Source organism: Stegostoma tigrinum, chromosome 12 (genome assembly GCF_030684315.1).
Source record: "Stegostoma tigrinum isolate sSteTig4 chromosome 12, sSteTig4.hap1, whole genome shotgun sequence".
NCBI classification, from domain to species: Eukaryota; Metazoa; Chordata; class Chondrichthyes; order Orectolobiformes; family Stegostomatidae; genus Stegostoma; species Stegostoma tigrinum.
The window spans coordinates 280782-300265 of NC_081365.1; the positions used below are offsets into that span (position 1 = coordinate 280782).

The 19484-nt window shown below is 45.0% G+C and overlaps 1 protein-coding gene across 1 annotated transcript in view; it reads left to right on the forward strand.

The window, feature by feature from the left end:
* The first annotated feature begins 1186 nt into the window (after nucleotides 1–1186).
* hsf2bp (heat shock transcription factor 2 binding protein) overlaps nucleotides 1187–19484 on the forward strand; it is a 116413-nt gene continuing 98115 nt past the window's right edge. The window contains exon 1 of the mRNA XM_048540660.1: nucleotides 1187–1285. Coding sequence (XP_048396617.1) covers nucleotides 1187–1285 — 99 coding nt within the window. The remainder of the gene's footprint in view (nucleotides 1286–19484) is intronic.

Sequence of the window (19484 nt, forward strand, 5' to 3'; positions counted from 1 at the left end):
CTCTGGCACCTTGCATCACCCTCTGCATGAAATATTTGCCCCTGATGTCCCTTTTAAAATCTTTTCCCTCTCACCTCAGACCTCTAGTTTTGGACTCCTCTACCCTGGGGAAAAGACCTTACCTGTTCACCCTTTTCATGCCACTCATTATTTTATTAACTTCTAATAAGATCACTCCTCAGCCTCTGATGCCCAAGGAAAATAGCCCCAGCCTATTCAACCTTATCCTGTACCTCAAAATCTCCAATCCTGGCAACATCCTTGTAAATCTTTTCTGATCTCTTTCAAATTTGACAACATCTTTCCTATAGCAGGGAGACCAGAATTGAATATAGTATTCCAAAAGTAGCCTAACCAATGTCCTGTACGACTGCAACATGACCTCCCAATGATTCCAGTCTCGGGCCATTTTAAGTGTGGAGTTTTCACACTTGCCCCGTGTCTACTTGGGTTTCTTGCAGGTGCTCCAGTTTGCTTCTGCAGTCCAAAGATGTTCAAATTAGGTGGATTGGCCATGTTAATACCTATAGTGTTCAGGGATATGCAGACTCAGTGGACTAGGGAAATGCAGGGTTACAGTGTTAAGGTAGGGTGGGTTAATCTGGGTCAGATGCTCTTCAGAGGGTCACTGGACTTAATGTGCTGAATGGCTTGCTTCTGCACTGTAGGGATTCTATGATTCTTTTTGGGTAGAACTCAACTTTAAGAAAGCTGCAATGACTATGATGGGGTCGTACTATAGGCCTCCCAATGACCAGCCAGAGATAGAGGAACAAATATTTAAGCAGATCATGAAAAGATGTAAAAACAACAGGACTGTTGTCGTGGATGATTTTAACTTCCCCGATATTGACTGGGGCTCCCTTAGTGCCAGGGATTTAGATGGGTCATCTAGGAGGGCTTCTTGGAATAATGTGTAGACGGTCCAACAAAGGAAGGGGCTGTACTAGACCTTGTTTTGGATAATGAGCCTGCCCAAATGATTGATGTTTCAGTGGGGGAGCATTTTGGGTCATTGATCATAATTCGGTAAGTTTTAAAGTAGTGATGGATCAGGAGCCTCAATTGAAAGTGCTAAATTAGGGCACGCCTAATTATGGCAGTATTAGGCAGGAACTGAAAAAAATGGATGCGACTGTTTTGAGGTAAATCTACATCTGACATCTTGGAGTCCTTGAAAGGCCAAATGATCAAAGTTCAGAACGAGCATGTTCCAATGAGAATGAGAGATAAGGATGGCAAGATTTGGGAACCCTGCATGACAAAATGTCACATGCGATTCATGGTAAGTTGGATATAAAGTTAGCTTGGTAGTAGTTGTGGAGGGTTAATTTTCTGACAGGAGGTCTGTGAATAGTGATATTCTGCAAGGATCAGTACTAGGACCTCTATTGTTTATAATATGTGTAAATAATTTGGATGAAAATGTCATTTGTTTGATTAGAAATTTTGCACGTGACATAAAAATTGGTGGAATTGTGTATAGTGAGGAAGTTTGTCAAGGGATACATCAGGCTATAGATCAGGTGGCACAGTGGCTCAGTGGCTAGCACTGCTGCCTCAAAGTCCCAGAGACCTGGTTTCAGTTCCACCTTCGGGGTAGAGTTTGCACGTTGTCCGCGTGTCTGCATGGGTTTTCTCTTTGTGTTCTGGTTTCCTACCACAGTCCAAAGATGTGCAGGTTAGGTGGATTGGCCGTGCTAAATTGCCCATAGTGTTCAAGGATATGCAGGCTGGGTAAGCTAGCAAATGGGAAATGCAGAGTTACAGGAATAGGGTAGAGGTGTGGATCTGGGTGGGATGCTCTTTCATAGGGGCAATGTGGAGTCGATGGGCAGAATGACCTGTTTCCACACTGGAAAGATTCTATTCTATTCTAAAGATCTGTTGAAAAGTTAAGCAGAGAAATGGCAGATGGTGTTTAATCCAGATAAATATGGGTGATGTATTTTGAAAGGTCAAATACGAGAGGAAAGTCTACAGTTAGGGGACGTGATGGCCTAGTGATATTGTCGCTGGACTGTTAACCCAGAGAGCCAGGTTATGTTCTGGGGACCTGAGTACAAATCCTGAAATGACAGACGGTGGAATTTGAAATCAATAAATATCTGTAATTAACAATTTAATGATGACCGTGAATCCATTGTCAATTGTCAGAAAAAACCCATCTGGCTCACTATTGTCTTAAGACCATAAGTCATATGGGCAGAAATTAAGCCATTTGGCCCATCGAGTCTGCTCCAACATTCAGTCTTGGCTGGTAAGTTCCTCAATGCCATTCTCCTACTTTCTCCCCGTAACCCTTGATAATCAAGAGCCTATCTATCTCAGTCTTAAATGTACTCAATGACCTGGCCTCTGCAGCCTTCTGTGGCAATGAATTCCATAGATTCACCACTCTGGCTGAAGATGTTTCTCCCCATCTCCATTCTAAAAGGTCTTTCCTTTACTCCAAGGCTGTGTCCTTGGGTCCTGGACTCTCTGACCAATGGAAGCACCTTCCCAACATCCATTTTGCCCAGGCCATTCAGTATTTTGAAAGTTTCAATTAGATCCCCCCCTCATCCATCAAAACTCCAATGAGTACAGTCCCAGACTCCTCAAACGTTCTTCATATATTAAGTTTTCCATTCCCGGGACCATTTTTATGAACCTCCTCTGAGTCCGCTCTAGGGCCAGTACGTCCTTCCTGAGATATGGAGACCAAAACTGCACACAGTGCCCTTTAGAGAAGAAACTGAAACCTTACCTGGTCTGGCCTACATGTGACTGCAGACCCACAGCAATGTGATTGACTCAGAGCTGCCCTCTGGGCAGTTAGGGATGGGCAATAAATGCTGCCTAGCCAGCGACACCCTCATCCTGTGAATGAATAAAGGAAAAAAATGACAAGACCCTTAAGAGTATAGATGTACAGAGGGATCTTGGGGTGCAAGTCCATGGCTTCCTGAAAGGGGCAAAAAAAAGTGTATTGGGTCATAAAGAAAGCCTATGGCTTGCTTGCCTGCATCATTCAGTGCATTGAGTAAAGTTGATAAGTCATGTTGAGGTTGCATAAAAAAATTTTAGGCTACATTTGGAATGCAGTGTGCCATTGACTTGATATATAGATAGAGCAGACAGCCAGAGACTTTTTCCTAGGGTGGAGGTAGCTATTACCAGCTGTTCCAAGAATCTATCTCAGCGGTACTCCACAAATTCCCTTTCTTGGGGTCCAGTACCATCCTGATTCTCCCAGTCTACCTGCAAGTTGAAATCCCCCATTACAAGTATAGTAATACCTTTGCGACTGGCCAATTTCAACTCCTAATCCAACTTACACCCTACATCCAGACTTCTGTTTGGGGGCCTGTAGATAACTCCCATTATGGTCTTTCTACCCTTAGAATTCCTCAGCTGTATCCATACTGACTCTACATCTCCTGATTCAATGTTCCCCCTCGCAAGGGACTGCATATCATTCCTCACCAACAGGGCCACCCCACCCCCACTGCCCATCAGTCTGTCCTTTCGATAACACGTATAACCTTGAATATTCATGCGCTTACATCCTGTGTGGATCAGCTGGCAGAAGTATTCACTGATATCGTCAGCCTCTCCTTGTTACAATCTGACGTCCCCATCTGTTTCATGAACACCCCCATTATCCCAATACCAAAGAAAATAACAAGCCTTAACAAACTACCGTGCAGTGGCTCTGACCTTCATAATCATTAAGTGCTTTGAGAAGCTGGTCATGGCCCACATTAACTCTAGCCTGATTCAACCCCCTGTAATTTGCCTACCGGTGAAACAGTACCACAGCTGACATCATTTCCCTAGCACTACACTCATTCCTAGAACATCTGTATAACCAAGACACCTACGTCAGGCTCCGACTCATCGATTACAGCTCCGCCTTCAACATCATAAACGCTTACAGAATAATCTCAAAATTCTGAGACTTCGCTCCACCCTCTGCAACTGGATCCTCAGCTTCCTGACCCACAGGCTGTAATCCGTGAAGATGGAAAACTGCACCTCCTCTACGAAAATTGTCTTCTGAAACTATCCCAAGAATGCATTCTCAGCCCCCTACTATACTCCTTCTACACATACAACTTTGTCACCAGATTCAGAGCAAACACCATCTACAGGTTTGCTGATGACACCACCTGATAGGACAGCTATCAAACAGTGAGGAGTCACAATATAGAATGGAGATAGAGGGCTTGGTGTTGTGCAACGATTACCTTTCTCTAAATGCCAGCAAAACAAAAGAACTGATCACTGATTTAGGGAGGAAAGGAGGAGGAGATGCTCCCATCTACATCAAGGAACTGAGGTGGAGAGTGTAGAGAGCATCAAGCTCCTAGAATTGATGATAATGAACAACCTGCCCTGGACTTCCTATAGATAGGATGGTCAAGAAGGCACAATAATGCCTCCCTTCTTCCTTGGACAGCTCAGGAAAGTCAGCACCTCACCAATTTTTACAGATGCACCTCAGAAAGCATTCTATCCAGGTGCACAATGGCCTGGTACAGCATCTGCTGTGCCCAGGACCGTAAGAAACCACAGAAGGTTGTGTGCTGAGCATAGATGGTCACAAAGGCCAGTCTCTTGTCCATGGATTCCCTTTCTGTCGCTCATTGCTGTGAAAAGGCTGCCAACGCCATCAAAGACACTTCCCACTCCGGTAATGCTCTCTTCTGATCTGTTCTGTCAGGCAGAAGTTACAGAAGCTTTGAACACGCATCATAAAGTTCAAGAACAGCTTCTTCCCTGCCATTGTTAGACTGCTGAATGGACTCTCTAACTTCAAATAATGTTGATCTTGCTAATGTTGATCTTGCTTTGTGCACCTCCTGTGTGCAGTGTAACTTGAATGCCTGGTGCCGTCTAAAAACCATTGATCTGTATGTCCTTGTTTGCGATGATTTGGCTGCACTGCTGACAAAACAGAGCACTTAGGTACATGTGACTAGAATGAATCAAATCAAAATCAAGCTACGCGGTTGCAATGGAGGTTGAAGGCCATCAGTTTAACTGGGACAAGGTAACTAAAGCAGCCCAAGCCAAACATAGACACTCACAAGACATCCTAGAGGCGTCATTCCCCACCTGTAATGCAATCAATAAACGTAGAATTGGAGCCTGTAAACAAACCCATACAGATCAAAAGCGGAAATGACACTTCTCACCATAATGGACCAGACAGTGTAAATTCCAAACGGAGTAGAACAACATCACTTCATCAGGTGCCTCGCTGATGTTACCTCACATGGTGATAGAACATTACAGCACAGTCCAGGCCCTTTGGCCCACTATGTTGTGCCAACCTATTATCCTACTAAGATCAATCTACCCTGCCTACCCTGCATTTTACGATCCTCCATATGCCTATCCAAGAGTTGCTTAAAAGTCTCTAAAGTATCTGACTCCACTACCACTGCTGGCAGCGCATTCCACATGCCTATCAATCTGTGTGTGAAGAACCTACCTCTGACATCTCCCCGATACCTTTAACCAATCATCTTAATGTCTGAATGAAAACAAGCCAGCTCAACGAGCAAGCCAATGATTTCATAGTGTGAAACGTTTGGGGTGAGTGAAATTCTAAAATACATCTAGGAGAGTTTATTTTAAGCCAGTGCGTAGTAAGCAGCACAGGAGAGAGGACTGTCCTGGACTTAATGTTAGGTAATGAAGCTGGGCAAATGGTGAAGTATCGGTGGAGGAGACTTATGCCATTTGCAATTATAACTCCATTATATTCAAAACATAATGGAACAGGATAGGGTGGGCCTGAACTCACTGTTCAAGATTAAGGAAAAGCTGAGTGTATTAAGGTCAGGCACAATTTGTCGAGTGGATTGGCTGCAATATTTCCAGAAAAATCTGTGTCAATAACGTAGGACTCATTAAGAGGAAAATAGGAAAAGTACATGGCCAACATTGTCTACAGGTTAAGTACCAGAGGACTGGAGGGTTGCAAATGTTGTGCCCTTGTTCAAGAAGGGCAGTAGGGATGATCCAGGTAATTATAGACCTGTGAGCCTGACATCTGTTGTAGGAAAATGTTTGGAAAGGATTATGAGAGAGAGGATTTATAATCATCTAGCAAGCAACAGTTTGATTGAAGATAGTCAGCATGGATTTGTCAAGGGCAGGTCGTGTCTAACAAACCTCATTGAGTTTTTTGAGAAGGTGACCAAGCAAATGGATGACGGAAGGGCAGTTGACGTGATGTACATGGACTTCAGTAAAGCCTTTGATAAGGTTCCACATGGTAGGCTGTTGGAGAAAATACAGAGGCACGGGATTGAGGGAGATTCAGCAGTTTGGATTAGAAACTGGCTTTCTGTAAGAAGGCAACGAGAGGTGGTTGATGGAAAATATTCAGCCTGGAGTCGTCACTAGTGATGTGCCTCAAGGATCTGTTTTAGGACCACTGCTGTTAGTCATTTTTATCAATGACTTGGACGCAGGCAAAGGTGGATGGGTTAGTAAGTTTGCAGATGACACTAAAGTCGGTGGAGTGGTGGACAGTGTGGAAGAATGTTGCAGGTTGCAGGGAGACTTGGATAAACTGCAGAATTGGGCCGAAAGGTGGCAAATGGAGTTTAATATGGATAAATGTGAGGCGATTCACTTTGGGAGGAATAATAGGAAGGCAGAATGGAAAGATTCTTGGTAGTGTGGATGTACAGAGGGATCTTGGTGTCTATGTACATAGATCCCTGAAAGTTACCACCCAGGTTGATAGTGTTGTCAAGAAGGCTTACCGTATGTTAGGTTTTATTGGTAGAGGAATTGAGTTCCGGAGCTGTGATGTCATGCTGTACAAATCATTAGTGCAGCCTCATTTGGAATATTGCTTGCTGTTTTGCTCGCTCCATTACAGGAAGGATGTGGAACCATTGGAAAAGGTGCAGAGGAGATTTACCAGGATGTTGCCTGGTCTGGAGCGCAGACCCTATGAGGAAAGGCTGAGGGACTTGGGTCTGTTCTCATTAGAGAGAAGAAGGCTAAGAGGGGATTTAATAGAGACATACAAGATGATCAGCGGATTAGATAGGGTGGACAGTGAGAGTCTTTTTCTGAGGATGATGACTTCAGCTTGTACAAGGGGGCATAGCTACAAATTGAGGGGTGATAGATTTAAGACAGATGTCAGAGGTAGGTTCTTTACTCAGAGAGTGGTAAGGGCGTGGAACGCCCTGCCTGCCAGTGTAGGTAACTCAGCCACATTAGGGGCATTTAAACAGTCCTTGGATAAGCATGTGGATAATGATGGGATAGTGTAGGGGGAGTGGCTGAGATTAGTTCGCAGCTCGGCGCAACATCGAGGGCCAAAGGGCCTGTATTGTTCTATGTCCTAACACATTAAGAAGAAAATAGGAAAAGTAAAGCCAAGTTAAAAAGTAGGACCTCAAAGGTAGTAATCTCAGGATTGCTACTGGTGCCACGTGCTAGTCAATGCAGAAATGAAAGAATAGCCAGGATGAATGCGTGGCTTGACAGATGGTGTAGGAGGGAGGGGTTCAGATTTTTGGGACATTGGAACCGGTTCTGGGGAAGGTGGGGCTATTACAAATTGGACGGTCTACACCTGAGCGGGACTGGAACCAATGTCCTTGGGGGTGCTTTTGCTCGTGCTTTGGAGGAGGGTTTGAACTAATGTGGCAGGGGGCTGGGAAACAAATATTGGACAGAAGAGGTAATAGCGAAAGCCTGTAGGGAACTAGATAATGGAGTCAGTGTGAATAAAGGGAATAGCTGTCGGGGAGCAGATGATGAACACAAAGGGACAGGTGGTCTGAGGTGCATTTGTTTTAATGCGAGAAGTGTAGTAGATAAGACAGATGAGCTTAGGGCTTGGATCAGTACCTGGAAGTATGATGTTATTGCTATTACTGAGACTTGGTTGAGGGAAGGGCATGATTGGCAACTAGTTGTCCCAGGGTATCAATGCTTCAGGCGGGATAGAGAGGGAGGTAAAAGGGGTGGAGGAGTTGCAGTACAGGTCAAAGACGATATCACAGCCGTACTGAAGGAGGGCCCCATGGAGAACTCAAGCAGTGAGGCAATGTGGGTAGAACTCAGAAATAGGAAGGATGCAGTAACAATGTTGGGGCTGTACTACAGGCCTCCCAACGGCGAGCGTGAGATAAAGGTACAAATATGTAAACAGATAATGGAAAGGTGTAGGAGAAACAGGGCGGTGGTGATGGGAGATTTTAATTTTCCCAACATTGACTGGGATTCACTCAGGGTTAAGAGTCAAGATGGAGCAGAATTTGTAAGGTGTGTTCAGGAGGGTTTTCTAGAGCAGTATGTGTGTAGTCCAACTCGGGAAGGGGCCATACTGGACCTGGTGTTGGGGAATGAACCCGGCCATGTGGTTGAAATTACAATAGCGGACTACTTTGGAAATAGCGACCACAATTCCGTAAGTTTTACAATACTCATGGACAAGGATGGGAGTGGTCCTAAAGGAAGAATACTAAACTGGGGGAAGACCAACTATACCAAGAATCGGCAGGATATGAGGAATGTAGATTGGGAGAAACTGTTTGAAGGCCAATCCACATTTGGTATGTGGGAGGCTTTTAAGGAGAGGTTGATTAGCGTGCAGGAGAGACACGTTCCTGTGAAAATGAGGAATAGAAATGGCAAGATTAAGGAACCATGGATGACAGGTGAAATTGTGAGATGAGCCAAGAGGAAAAAGGAAGTATACATGAGGCCTAGGTGACTGAAGACAGACGAAGCTTTGCAAGAATATCAGGAATGTAGAGTGAATCTGAAAAAAGGGATTAAGAGGGCTAAGAGAGGACATGAGATATTGCTGGCCAACATGGTTAAGGAAAATCCCAAAGCCTTTTATTCATATATAAAGAGCAAGAGGGTAACTAGAGAAAGGATTGGCCCACTTAAGGACAAAGAAGGAAAGTTATGCACTGAGTCAGAGAAAATGGGTGACATTCTTAACGAGTACTTTGCATTGGTATTCACTGCAAAGACAGATGTTGAGGTTCGGGATAGATGTTTGCTTAGTCTCGGTCAAGTTGACATGAGGAAGGAGAAAGTGTTGGGTATCCGAAAAGACATTAAGGTGGACAAGTCCCCAGGTCCGGATGGGATCTATCCCAGGTTTCTGAGGGAAGCAAGAGAGGAAATAGCCAGGGCCTTAACAGATATCTTTGCAGCATCCTTCGACACGAGTGAGGTCCCAGAGGACTGGAGACTTGCTAATGTTGTCTCCTTGTTCAAGAAGGGCAGCAAGAATAATCCAGGTAATTATCGACCGGTGAGCCTGACGTCAGTGGTAGGGAGAAGCTACTGAGGGATAGGATCTATTCCCATTTGGAAGAAAATGGGCTTAACAGTGATAGGCAACATGGTTTTGTGCAGGGAAGGTCATGTCTCACCAACTTAATAGAATTCTTTGAGGACGTGACAAAGTTGATTGAAAGGCTGTAGATGTCATATACATGGACTTCAGTAAGACGTTTGATAAGGTTCCCCATGGCAGGCTGATGGAGAAAGTGAAGTCACATGGGGTCCAAGGTGTGCTAGCTAGATGGATAAAAAACTCACTGGGCAACAGGAGACAGAGGGTAGTAGTAGAAGGGAGTTTCTCAAATTGGAGACCTGTGACCAGTGGTGTTCCACAGGGATCTGTGCTGGGACCACTGTTGTTTGTGATATATGTAAATGATCTGGAGGAAGGTGTAGGTGATCTGATCAGCAAGTTTGCAGATGACACTAAGATTGGTGGAGTAGCAGATAGTGAAGGGGACTGTCAGAAATTACAGCAGAATATAGATAGACTGGAGAGTTGGGCAGATAAATGGCAGGTGGAGCTCAATCCGGGCAAATGCGAGGTGTTGCATTTTGGAAGATCAAATTCAAGGGCGAACTATTCAGTAAATGGAAAAGTCCTAAGGAAAATTGATGAACAGAGAGATCTGGGTGTTCAGGTCCATTGTTCCCTGAAGGTGACAACACAGGTCAGTAGGGTGGTCAAGAAGGCATATGGCATGCTTTCCTTCATTGGACAGGGTATTGAGTACAAGAGTTGGCAGGTCATGTTGCACTTGTATAGGACTTTGGTTCGGCCACATTTGGAGTACTGTGTGCAGTTCTGGTCGCCACAATACCAAAAGGATGTAGATGTTTTTGAGGGGGTGCAGAGGCGGTTCACCAGGATGTTGCCTGGTATGAAGGGTGCTAGCTATGAAGAGAGATTGAGTAGATTAGGATTAATTTCATTAGAAAGACAGAGATTGAGGGGGGACCTGATTGAGGTCTACAAAATCATGAGGGGTCTCGAGAGGGTGGATAGCAAAAAGCTTTTTCCCAGAGTGGGGGACTCAATTACGAGGGGTGATGAGTTCAAAGTGAGAGGAGGAAAGTTTAAGGGAGATATGCGTGGAAAGTTCTTTACACAGAGGTTGATGGGTGCCTGGAATGTGTTGCCAGCGGAGGTGGTAGACGCAGACACGTTAGCGTCTTTTCAGATATATTTGGACAGGTACATGGATGGTTAGGGAGCAAATGGACACAGACCATTAGAAAATAGATGACAGGTTAGACAGAGGATCTTGATCGGCGCAGGCATGGAGGGCCGAAGGGCCTGTTCCTGTGCTGGAATTTTCTTTGTTCTTTGTCGGGAGTCAGGAGGTGTGTTATTTGCCACAGTGTTTCTAGCCTCTGAGCTGCTGTTGTAGCCACTACATTTATGTGGCAAGTTCAGTTGAGTTTCTGGTTAATTTTCTTTGTTCTCTTTAAATGGCCAATACATTCAGGAAACAAAGACTATCAAATCCCATGAACCCTGGAAGATGACAAATATACAGGATTGAGGAGAAAGAAAAAAGAAGGCTTGTAAAAAGAACATAAGAACTCGGAATAGAAGGAGGCCATCTGGCCCCTCGAGCCTGCCCTGCCATTTAATAAAATCATGGCTGATCTTTTTGAGACTCAGCTCCACTTACCCGCCCACTCACCATAACCCTTAATTCCTTTACTCTTCAAAAATTTATATGGCCTTGCCTTAAAAACATACAGCAAAGTAGCTTGAACCACTTCACTGGGCAGGAAATTCCACAGAGCTACAACCCTTTGGGTAAACAAGTTCTTCTTGGCCTCAGCCCAACATCTGCTTCCCTTTATTTTGAGGCAATGTCCTCTCGTCCTGGTTTCACCTGCTCATGGAAATAACCTTCCTGACTCCACCTTATCTATTCCCTTTATCATCTTTTATCCTTCTATAAGATCTCCTCTCATTCTTCTGAATTCCAATGAGTATAATCCCAGTCTACTCAGTCTCTCCTCATAATCTAACCCTCTCAACTCTGGAATCAACCGAGTGAATCTCCTCTGCACCCTCTCCAGTGCTAGTATATCTCTTCTCATGTAAGGAGACCAAAACTGCATACTGTACCCCAGGTGTGACCTCACCAGGATCCTATACAGCTGCAGCATAGCCTCCCTGTTTTTCAACTCCGTCTCTCTAGCAGTGGCAGACAAAATTCCATTTGCCTTTATAATTACCTGCTGCACAATCCTACTTTTAGCGATTCATGCACAAGGACACCCAAGTCCCTCTGCATAGCAACGCACTGCAATTTTTTACCATTTAAAACATAGTCCATTTTACTGTTATTCTTAACAAAATAGATGACCTCGCACTTATCAACATTGTACTCCATCTGCCAGACCTTTACCCACTCACTTCAACTATCTATATCCCTCTGCAGACTTTCAGTGTCTTCTGCACACTTTGCTCTACAACTCACCTGAGTGTCATCTGCAAATTTTGACACATCACACTTCATCCCCAACTCTAAATCATCTATGTACATTGTAAACAATTATGGTCCCAACACTGATCCCTGAGGCACACCACTAGCCACTGATTGCCAACCAGAAAAACACCCATTTACCCCTTCTCTTTGCTTTCTACTGCTTAACCAATCGTTTATCCATGCCAATACATTTCCTGTAATGCCATGCAACTATATCTTTTACAGTAGCCTTTGGTGTGGCACCTTGTCAAATGCCTTCTGGACATCCAGATACACCATATCCACAGGTTCCCCATTGTCGACCATGCAAGTAATGTCTTCAAAAAATTCCACCAAATTAGGTAAGCATGACCTACCCTTCATGAACCCATGCTGGACATTCCCACTGGGACAATGTATATCCAGATGTCTTGCTATTCCTTCCTTAATGATAGATTCAAGCATTTTCCCCACTTCCGAAGTTAAGCTAACTGGCCTATCGTTACCTGATTTTTGTCTACTACCTTTTTTAAACAGTGGTGTCACATTGGCTGTTTTCCAATCTGTGGGAACCACCCCAGAGTCCAGTGAATTTTGGTAAATAATTACCAGTGCATTTGCTATTTCCCCCATCAGCTCTTTTAGTACCCTGGGATGCATTTCGTCAGGGCCAGGAGACTTGCCTATCTTCGGCAGCATTAGCTTGCCCAGCACTGCCTCCTTAGGGATAATGATAGTTCCTAGGTCCTCATCTGCTATAACCTTCTTGCCATTAGTTTTTGGCATTTTATTTGTGTCTTCCACTGTGAAGACAAACACGAAAAATGTCTCGGCTATTTCCTCTTTTCTGTTTATTAAATTGGCCTTCTCATCTACTAAAGGACCAATGTTTACCCTCACCACTCTTTCACGATTTTCATATTTGTAGAAACATTTGCTGACTGTTTCTATATTCTGAGCTTGTTTACTCTCATAATCTGTCTTACTTTTCTATATAATTTTTTTGTGGCTTTCTGTTGGCCTTTAAAGATTTCCCAGTCTACTGGTTTCCCACTATTCTTTGCTTTCTTTTTTGTGTTTTTTTTTCAATCTGATACTTTCCTTTATTTCCTTAGACATCCATGGCAGGTTCTTTCTTTTCCTACAGTTCTCCCTTATCACTGGAATATATTTATGCTGAGCACTGTGAAAAATTATTTTGAAAGTTGAGCGGCACGGTGGCTCAGTTGTTAGCACGGCAGCCTCACAGGCTCCTTCGGTCCAACAAGTCCAGACCGCCCCTTGGAGCATCCCACCCAGAACCATCCCTCCTGTAACCCACACAACCCTGACCACTACGGGCAATTTAGCATGGCCAATCCACCTAGCCTGCATGCCTTTGGACTGTGGGAGGAAACCACAGCACCCGGAGGAAACCCGTGCAGACACGGGGAGAGTGTGCAAACTCCACACAGACAGTCGCCCAAGGCTGGAATCGAACCCAGGCCCCTGGTGCTGTGAGACTACAGTGCTAACCACTGAGCCACTGTGCTGCCCTTTAGATTATGTCTTGTTGGAGAAAGCAATTGTCTGGTATTTGTGTGGTGCAAATGTTATTTGCTGACCTGGCTGATGTACCTCAGGCCTCAACTCTAACTGTTTGCCTGTGTCTCATTGCCTCAAACCTCCGATATTTCAGAAAAATCAGCTTCCTGTTATAAATGCTTTCAGTGATCGAGTGTCCAAAACTCTCTGAGTAGAGAATTCAAGACCTTTACTGTCCTCCTGAGAAAATAAACTCCTTCACGTCTCAATATAGTGAGTGCCCCCTTATTCTGTATCTGTATCCCCTCATTTGAGATTTCCCGAATAGCAGAAACATTTTCTCAACATTTACTTTGTCAAGCCCCCTCAGAATCCTATATGGTCCAATAAGATCACTCCTCACTCTTCTTAACCCTAAAGAACAAAAGCTTACCTGTTTATCTGTCATTGATAAATCAAGCCTTTCATCGGAGGAATCAGCTGAGTGAATCTTCTTTTAAATTTTCTTTACAGCAGGTAATAAAGATGGCAAAAGGAATTTTGGCATTTATTGTTAAAGTTACGGAGTATAAAATTAGGGAAATGTTGGTGCAACAGTACAAGGCATTAGTGAGACTGCACCCAGAGATTTGTGTACAGTTTTGGTCACCTTACTTGAGGATGGACATAGTTGTATTGGAGGCAGCTTAGAGGAAGTTCACTACATTGATACCACAGATGAGGGGTTTGACTTAGAAAGAGAGACTGAGCAGTTTAGGCTTACACTGTCTGGAGTTAAGAAGAATGAGAGGAGATCTAATTGATAATAAAATGTGAGGCTGGATGAACACAGCAGGCCAAGCAGCATCTCAGGAGCACAAAAGCTGACGTTTTGGGCCTAGACCCTTCATCAGAGAGGGGGATGGGGGGAGGGAACTGGAATAAATAGGGAGAGAGGGGGAGGCGGACCGAAGATGGAGAGTAAAGAAGATAGGTGGAGAAGGTGTGGGTGGGGAGGTAGGGAGGGGATAGGTCAGTCCAGGGAAGACGGACAGGTCAAGCAGGTGGGATGAGGTTAGTAGGTAGCTGGGGGTGCGGCTTGGGGTGGGAGGAAGGGATGGGTGAGAGGAAGAACCGGTTAGGGAGGCAGAGACAGGTTGGACTGGTTTTGGGATGCAGTGGGTGGGGGGGAAGAGCTGGGCTGGTTGTGTGGTGCAGTGGGGGGAGGGGATGAACTGGGCTGGTTTAGGGATGCAGTGGGGGAAGGGGAGATTTTGAAACTGGTGAAGTCCACATTGATACCATATGGCTGCAGGGTTCCCAGGCGGAATATGAGTTGCTGTTCCTGCAACCTTCGGGTGGCATCATTGTGGCAGTGCAGGAGGCCCATGATGGACATGTCATCAAGAGAATGGGAGGGGGAGTGGAAATGGTTTGCGACTGGGAGGTGCAGTTGTTGCCACCCGAAGGTTGCAGGAACAGCAACTCATATTCCGCCTGGGAACCCTGCAGCCATATGGTATCAATGTGGACTTCACCAGTTTCAAAATCTCCCCTTCCCCCACTGCATCCCTAAACCAGCCCAGTTCATCCCCTCCCCCCACTGCACCACACAACCAGCCCAGCTCTTCCCCCCCACCCACTGCATCCCAAAACCAGTCCAACCTGTCTCTGCCTCCCTAACCGGTTCTTCCTCTCACCCATCCCTTCCTCCCACCCCAAGCCGCACCCCCAGCTACCTACTAACCTCATCCCACCTGCTTGACCTGTCCGTCTTCCCTGGACTGACCTATCCCCTCCCTACCTCCCCACCCACACCTTCTCCACCTATCTTCTTTACTCTCCATCTTCGGTCCGCCTCCCCCTCTCTCCCTATTTATTCCAGTTCCCTCCCCCCATCCCCCTCTCTGATGAAGGGTCTAGGCCCGAAACGTCAGCTTTTGTGCTCCTGAGATGCTGCTTGGCCTGCTGTGTTCATCCAGCCTCACATTTTATTATCTTGGAATCTCCAGCATCTGCAGTTCCCATTATCTCCGAGATCTAATTGAGATGTATAAGATACTAAAGACAATTGACAAAATAGGCATTGAAAAGATGTTAACATAAAACGAAGAACAACAGATGCTGAAACCAAAAATAGAAATGCAGGAGAGACTCAGCGGGTCTGGCAGCATCGGTAGAAAGAAAGCAGAGTTAACTTTGAGTCGAGTGATTTTCATCAGAATATTGAGAGGATGTTTGCCTTTTGGGACAATCTAGAATGAGAGGCCATATTTTTATGGCAAAGGTTAGCAGATTTAAAACAGAGATGAAGAGAAATTGCTTTTCTCAAAGGATCATGAATCTGTGGAATCCCCCCAGCTCAGAATTCACTCCCAGCACAACCAGAACATCCTTCATCGGATAAAGAGACCAAAAATACCCGCATAACTTCAGCTGTGGTCACCATAGCCCATCACAATTGCAGCAAGGCATCCTTGCTCCTATACTTGAAATCTTAGAGCAAAAACTCCAACTTAGATCTCAGCCCCACCCTCCGCAACTGGTTCCTCAGCGTTCTGAACCACAGATTGTAATCAATGAAAATAGACAACAGCACTTTCTCCATGTTAACCCTCAATGCTGGTGCCCCACGAGGATGCATTTTCACCCCCTTCTGTATTCCCTGTAGACTCATGACTGTGTGGCCAAATTCCAAGTGCCATCTACAAGTTTGCTGATAACACCACAGTGATAGGCTGAATATCAGACAATGATGAGTCTTAATACAGGAAGAGATAGAGTGCTTGATGTTGTGGTGCAATGACAATAATCTCTCTCTCAATGTTGGCAAAACAAAAGAACTGATCATCGACTTCAGGAAGAAAGGAGGAGGACATGCCCCTATCTGCACCAACAGAGTTGAAGTGGAGAGGGTTGAGAGTGTCAAGTTCCTAAGAATGACAATAACCAAAAATCTGTCCTGGACCACCCACACAAATGCGACGGTCAAGAAACATAGAAGATAAGAACAGGAAGAGGTGTTCGGCCCTATGAGCCAACTCCGCCATTCTTCACAATCATGGCCGATCATTCAACTCAATAGCCTTTTCCTTCTTTACCCCCATTACCTTTGATACTGCTCACCCCAAGTGCTATATCTAGTCACATCTTGAATGCATTCAATGGTTTGGCATCAACTTCTTCCTATGTTAATGAATTCCACAGGCTCATCACTCTTTGGGTGAAGAAATTTCTCCTAATCTCGGTCCTAAATCATCTGTCCGGAATCCGCATACTGTGACCCTTGGTCCTGGCACACCTCTGCCAGGAACATCCTCCCTGCATCGACCCTATCCAGTCCTGTTAGAATTTTATAAGCCTCTATGAGATCCTCCCTCATTTGCGTGAACTATTGTGAAAACTGTCCCAACCTAGGCAATCTCTCGTCATACATCAGTCCTGCCCACACCGGAATCAGCCTTGTGACCCTCCAATGTACTCCTTCGAGAGCAAGGGCATCCTTCCTCAATAAAGGATACCAAAACTGCATGCAACATTCCAGGCACGGTCTCACCAAGGCCATGCATAACTGCAACAACGCATCCCTGCTCCTGTACTCAAAACCTGTTGCAATGAAGGCCCGCATACCATTTACCTTCTTTACCGCCTGCTGCACCTGCATGCTTACCTTCAGCAACTGATGCACAAGGATGCCCAGGTCCCACTGCACACTCCCCTCTCCCAATTTACAGTCCTTCAGGCAGTAACCTGCCTTCTTGTTTTTAGTTCCACAGTGAATCACCTGACATTTATCCAAATTATGCTGCATCTGCCATTGATTTACCCACTCACCCAACCTTTCAAGATCATGCTGAAGGATCTCTGCATACTTGTGACAGCTCATCTCCCACGCAACTTGAAATCATCTGCAAGCTTGTGGATCTTACATTTTGTTCCCTCAGCCAAATCATTAATATTTATTGTGACTAGCTGGGGTCCCAACACCAATCCCTATAGCTCTCCACTAGTTACTGCCTGCCAATTTGAAAAAGTGTCTTCTTCCTCAGGCAGGTTAGGAAAGTTGGCATGTCCATAAGTACCCTCACCACCTTTTACAGATGTACCATAGAGAATATTCTTTCTGGATGCATAATGGCCTGGTGCAGCAAATGCTCTGCCCAGGAATGTAACAAACTGCGGAAAGTTGTCTGCGCAGCCCAGACCATCACGGCAGCCAGCTTCCTATCTCTACTTTCCATTTACTCTGATTGTTGCTTAGAATGGCTGCCAAAGTCATCAGAGTTCCCTCCTGCCCTTGTAATGCTCTTTTCCAGTGTCTTCCATCAGGCAGAAGATACAGAAGCTTGAAAACACACACTAACAGGTTTTAGAACTAGTTTCTTCTCTGCTGTCATTAGATTGCTGAATGAACCTCTCTAACTTCAAATAAGTCTGATTAAGAATTATTGGAGGTCATCAATTTTAAATTTAATGTATTGCAAATACAGCAGTAGAAAGGCTGATTCCGCATCATAAAACATATTTGGACAATATGAACATAGACTGCCTCAGAATCTGAGGAGTCACAAATTGTGCTAAACGGTGTGCAATCGTGGGCAAACGCTCTCACTTCTGACCTTATAGGAATATAGCAGACAGGTGTATGAGTAGGCCATTCAGCCGTTCAAGAGTAATACCACTCAGGAACAGGCCCTTTGTGCCTCCAAACCTGTGCTGACACATTTTGCCCTTGCACACTAAAACTGTCTTCACTTATAGGATCTATGTCTCTGTATTCCCTTCCTGTATTCATCCAAGTGCTTCTTGAATGCTGCTGTTGTGTCTGCTTCCACCACCTCCTTTGGCAGTATGTCCCAGGCACTCACCACGCTTTGTATGAAAGATATGCCTTGCACAGCTCTTTCCAACTCCCCTCGCACCTTGAATCTCTGTCCCCTAGTAATGGTCCCTTCCACCCTGGGAGAAGCCTTCTAATTTCCACTCTATCCATGACATTCACAATCTTATAAATTCCCATCATGTCACCCCTCAATCTCCTGGTTTCCAGTGAAAACAAACCCTGTACCCTTTCCAAAGCTTCTACATCCTTCTAGTAATGTGGTGACCAGAGCTTGTACCACCATTCAATATGATCATGGCTGACCGTGCAGTCTCAGTATTCCCCTCCTGCTTTCGCTCCATATTGTCTATACTTATGATGAAGGGATGGTCATTGATTAAGCGGTTGAAGATGTTTGGGCATAGGACACTACCCTGAGGGACTCCTGCAGAGGTGTTCTAGGAGTGAGATGACTGACAATAAACAACCATGGCTGTCTTCATTTTTTAGAATAGAAAATCTTTATTATTACATGTACTGCATTGTTCTGGATGTGAGTTTGCTCGCTGAGCTGGAAGGTTCGTTTTCAGACGAAGGCTCACTGATGATGTTACCTAGAATGGTGACAAAACGTCTGAAAATGAACCTTCCAGCTCAGTGAGCAAACTCACATCCAGAACCTCAACCTGAGCTACAAATCTTCTCAAAACTGCATTGTAGAAACACGGTGAAAAGCTTTTACAATGTCTATCTCTTATGGTGCCATCTTAGGTGGAATATCTAGGTTAAAAATCTGGGGTACAAAAGAATAAAAAGTAGTTGCATTACTTCACACTGTTCAACAAATATGTTGAAACTAAGACATTGTTAAAGGGTTGACAGCCAGGTAAAGGAATTTCAAATAAGCGTTACATTGTAGTAGCTTAGAGCAGAGCCCCTGCATGTGATCTGACCACCTATGCCAGACCCCAATCCAACAACTGTCCCCACTCCACTCCAGTCCGCTGTATACTGGCACATAGCTACTTCAAGGGAAGTTCCAGGACTGTCTTTGCTGCACCAGTCTCTGCCCTGGACTCGCTCCCCTCGCACTGCCCTGGAGCTGCTTCCTCAGGTGCAGCTCCAAGATTTGCACCCGCGCATCGCTCCAGGGCTCATTGCCTGCGCCAGGATTCTCCTCTGAGGTTAGGGGGTTGGGGGGTGGGTGAGTGGAAGAAAAGGAAGAAAAGACAAAAAACAGGTAGAGCGGAGGAGTTGGGACAGGAGCATCTTACTCTGCCGCCATCATTTGTGCTGGTATGACTCTAACCAGCAGAGGGTTTACGCTAATTCCCATGACTCCAGTTTTGCTAAGATTCCTGAATGCCACACTTAGTCAGATG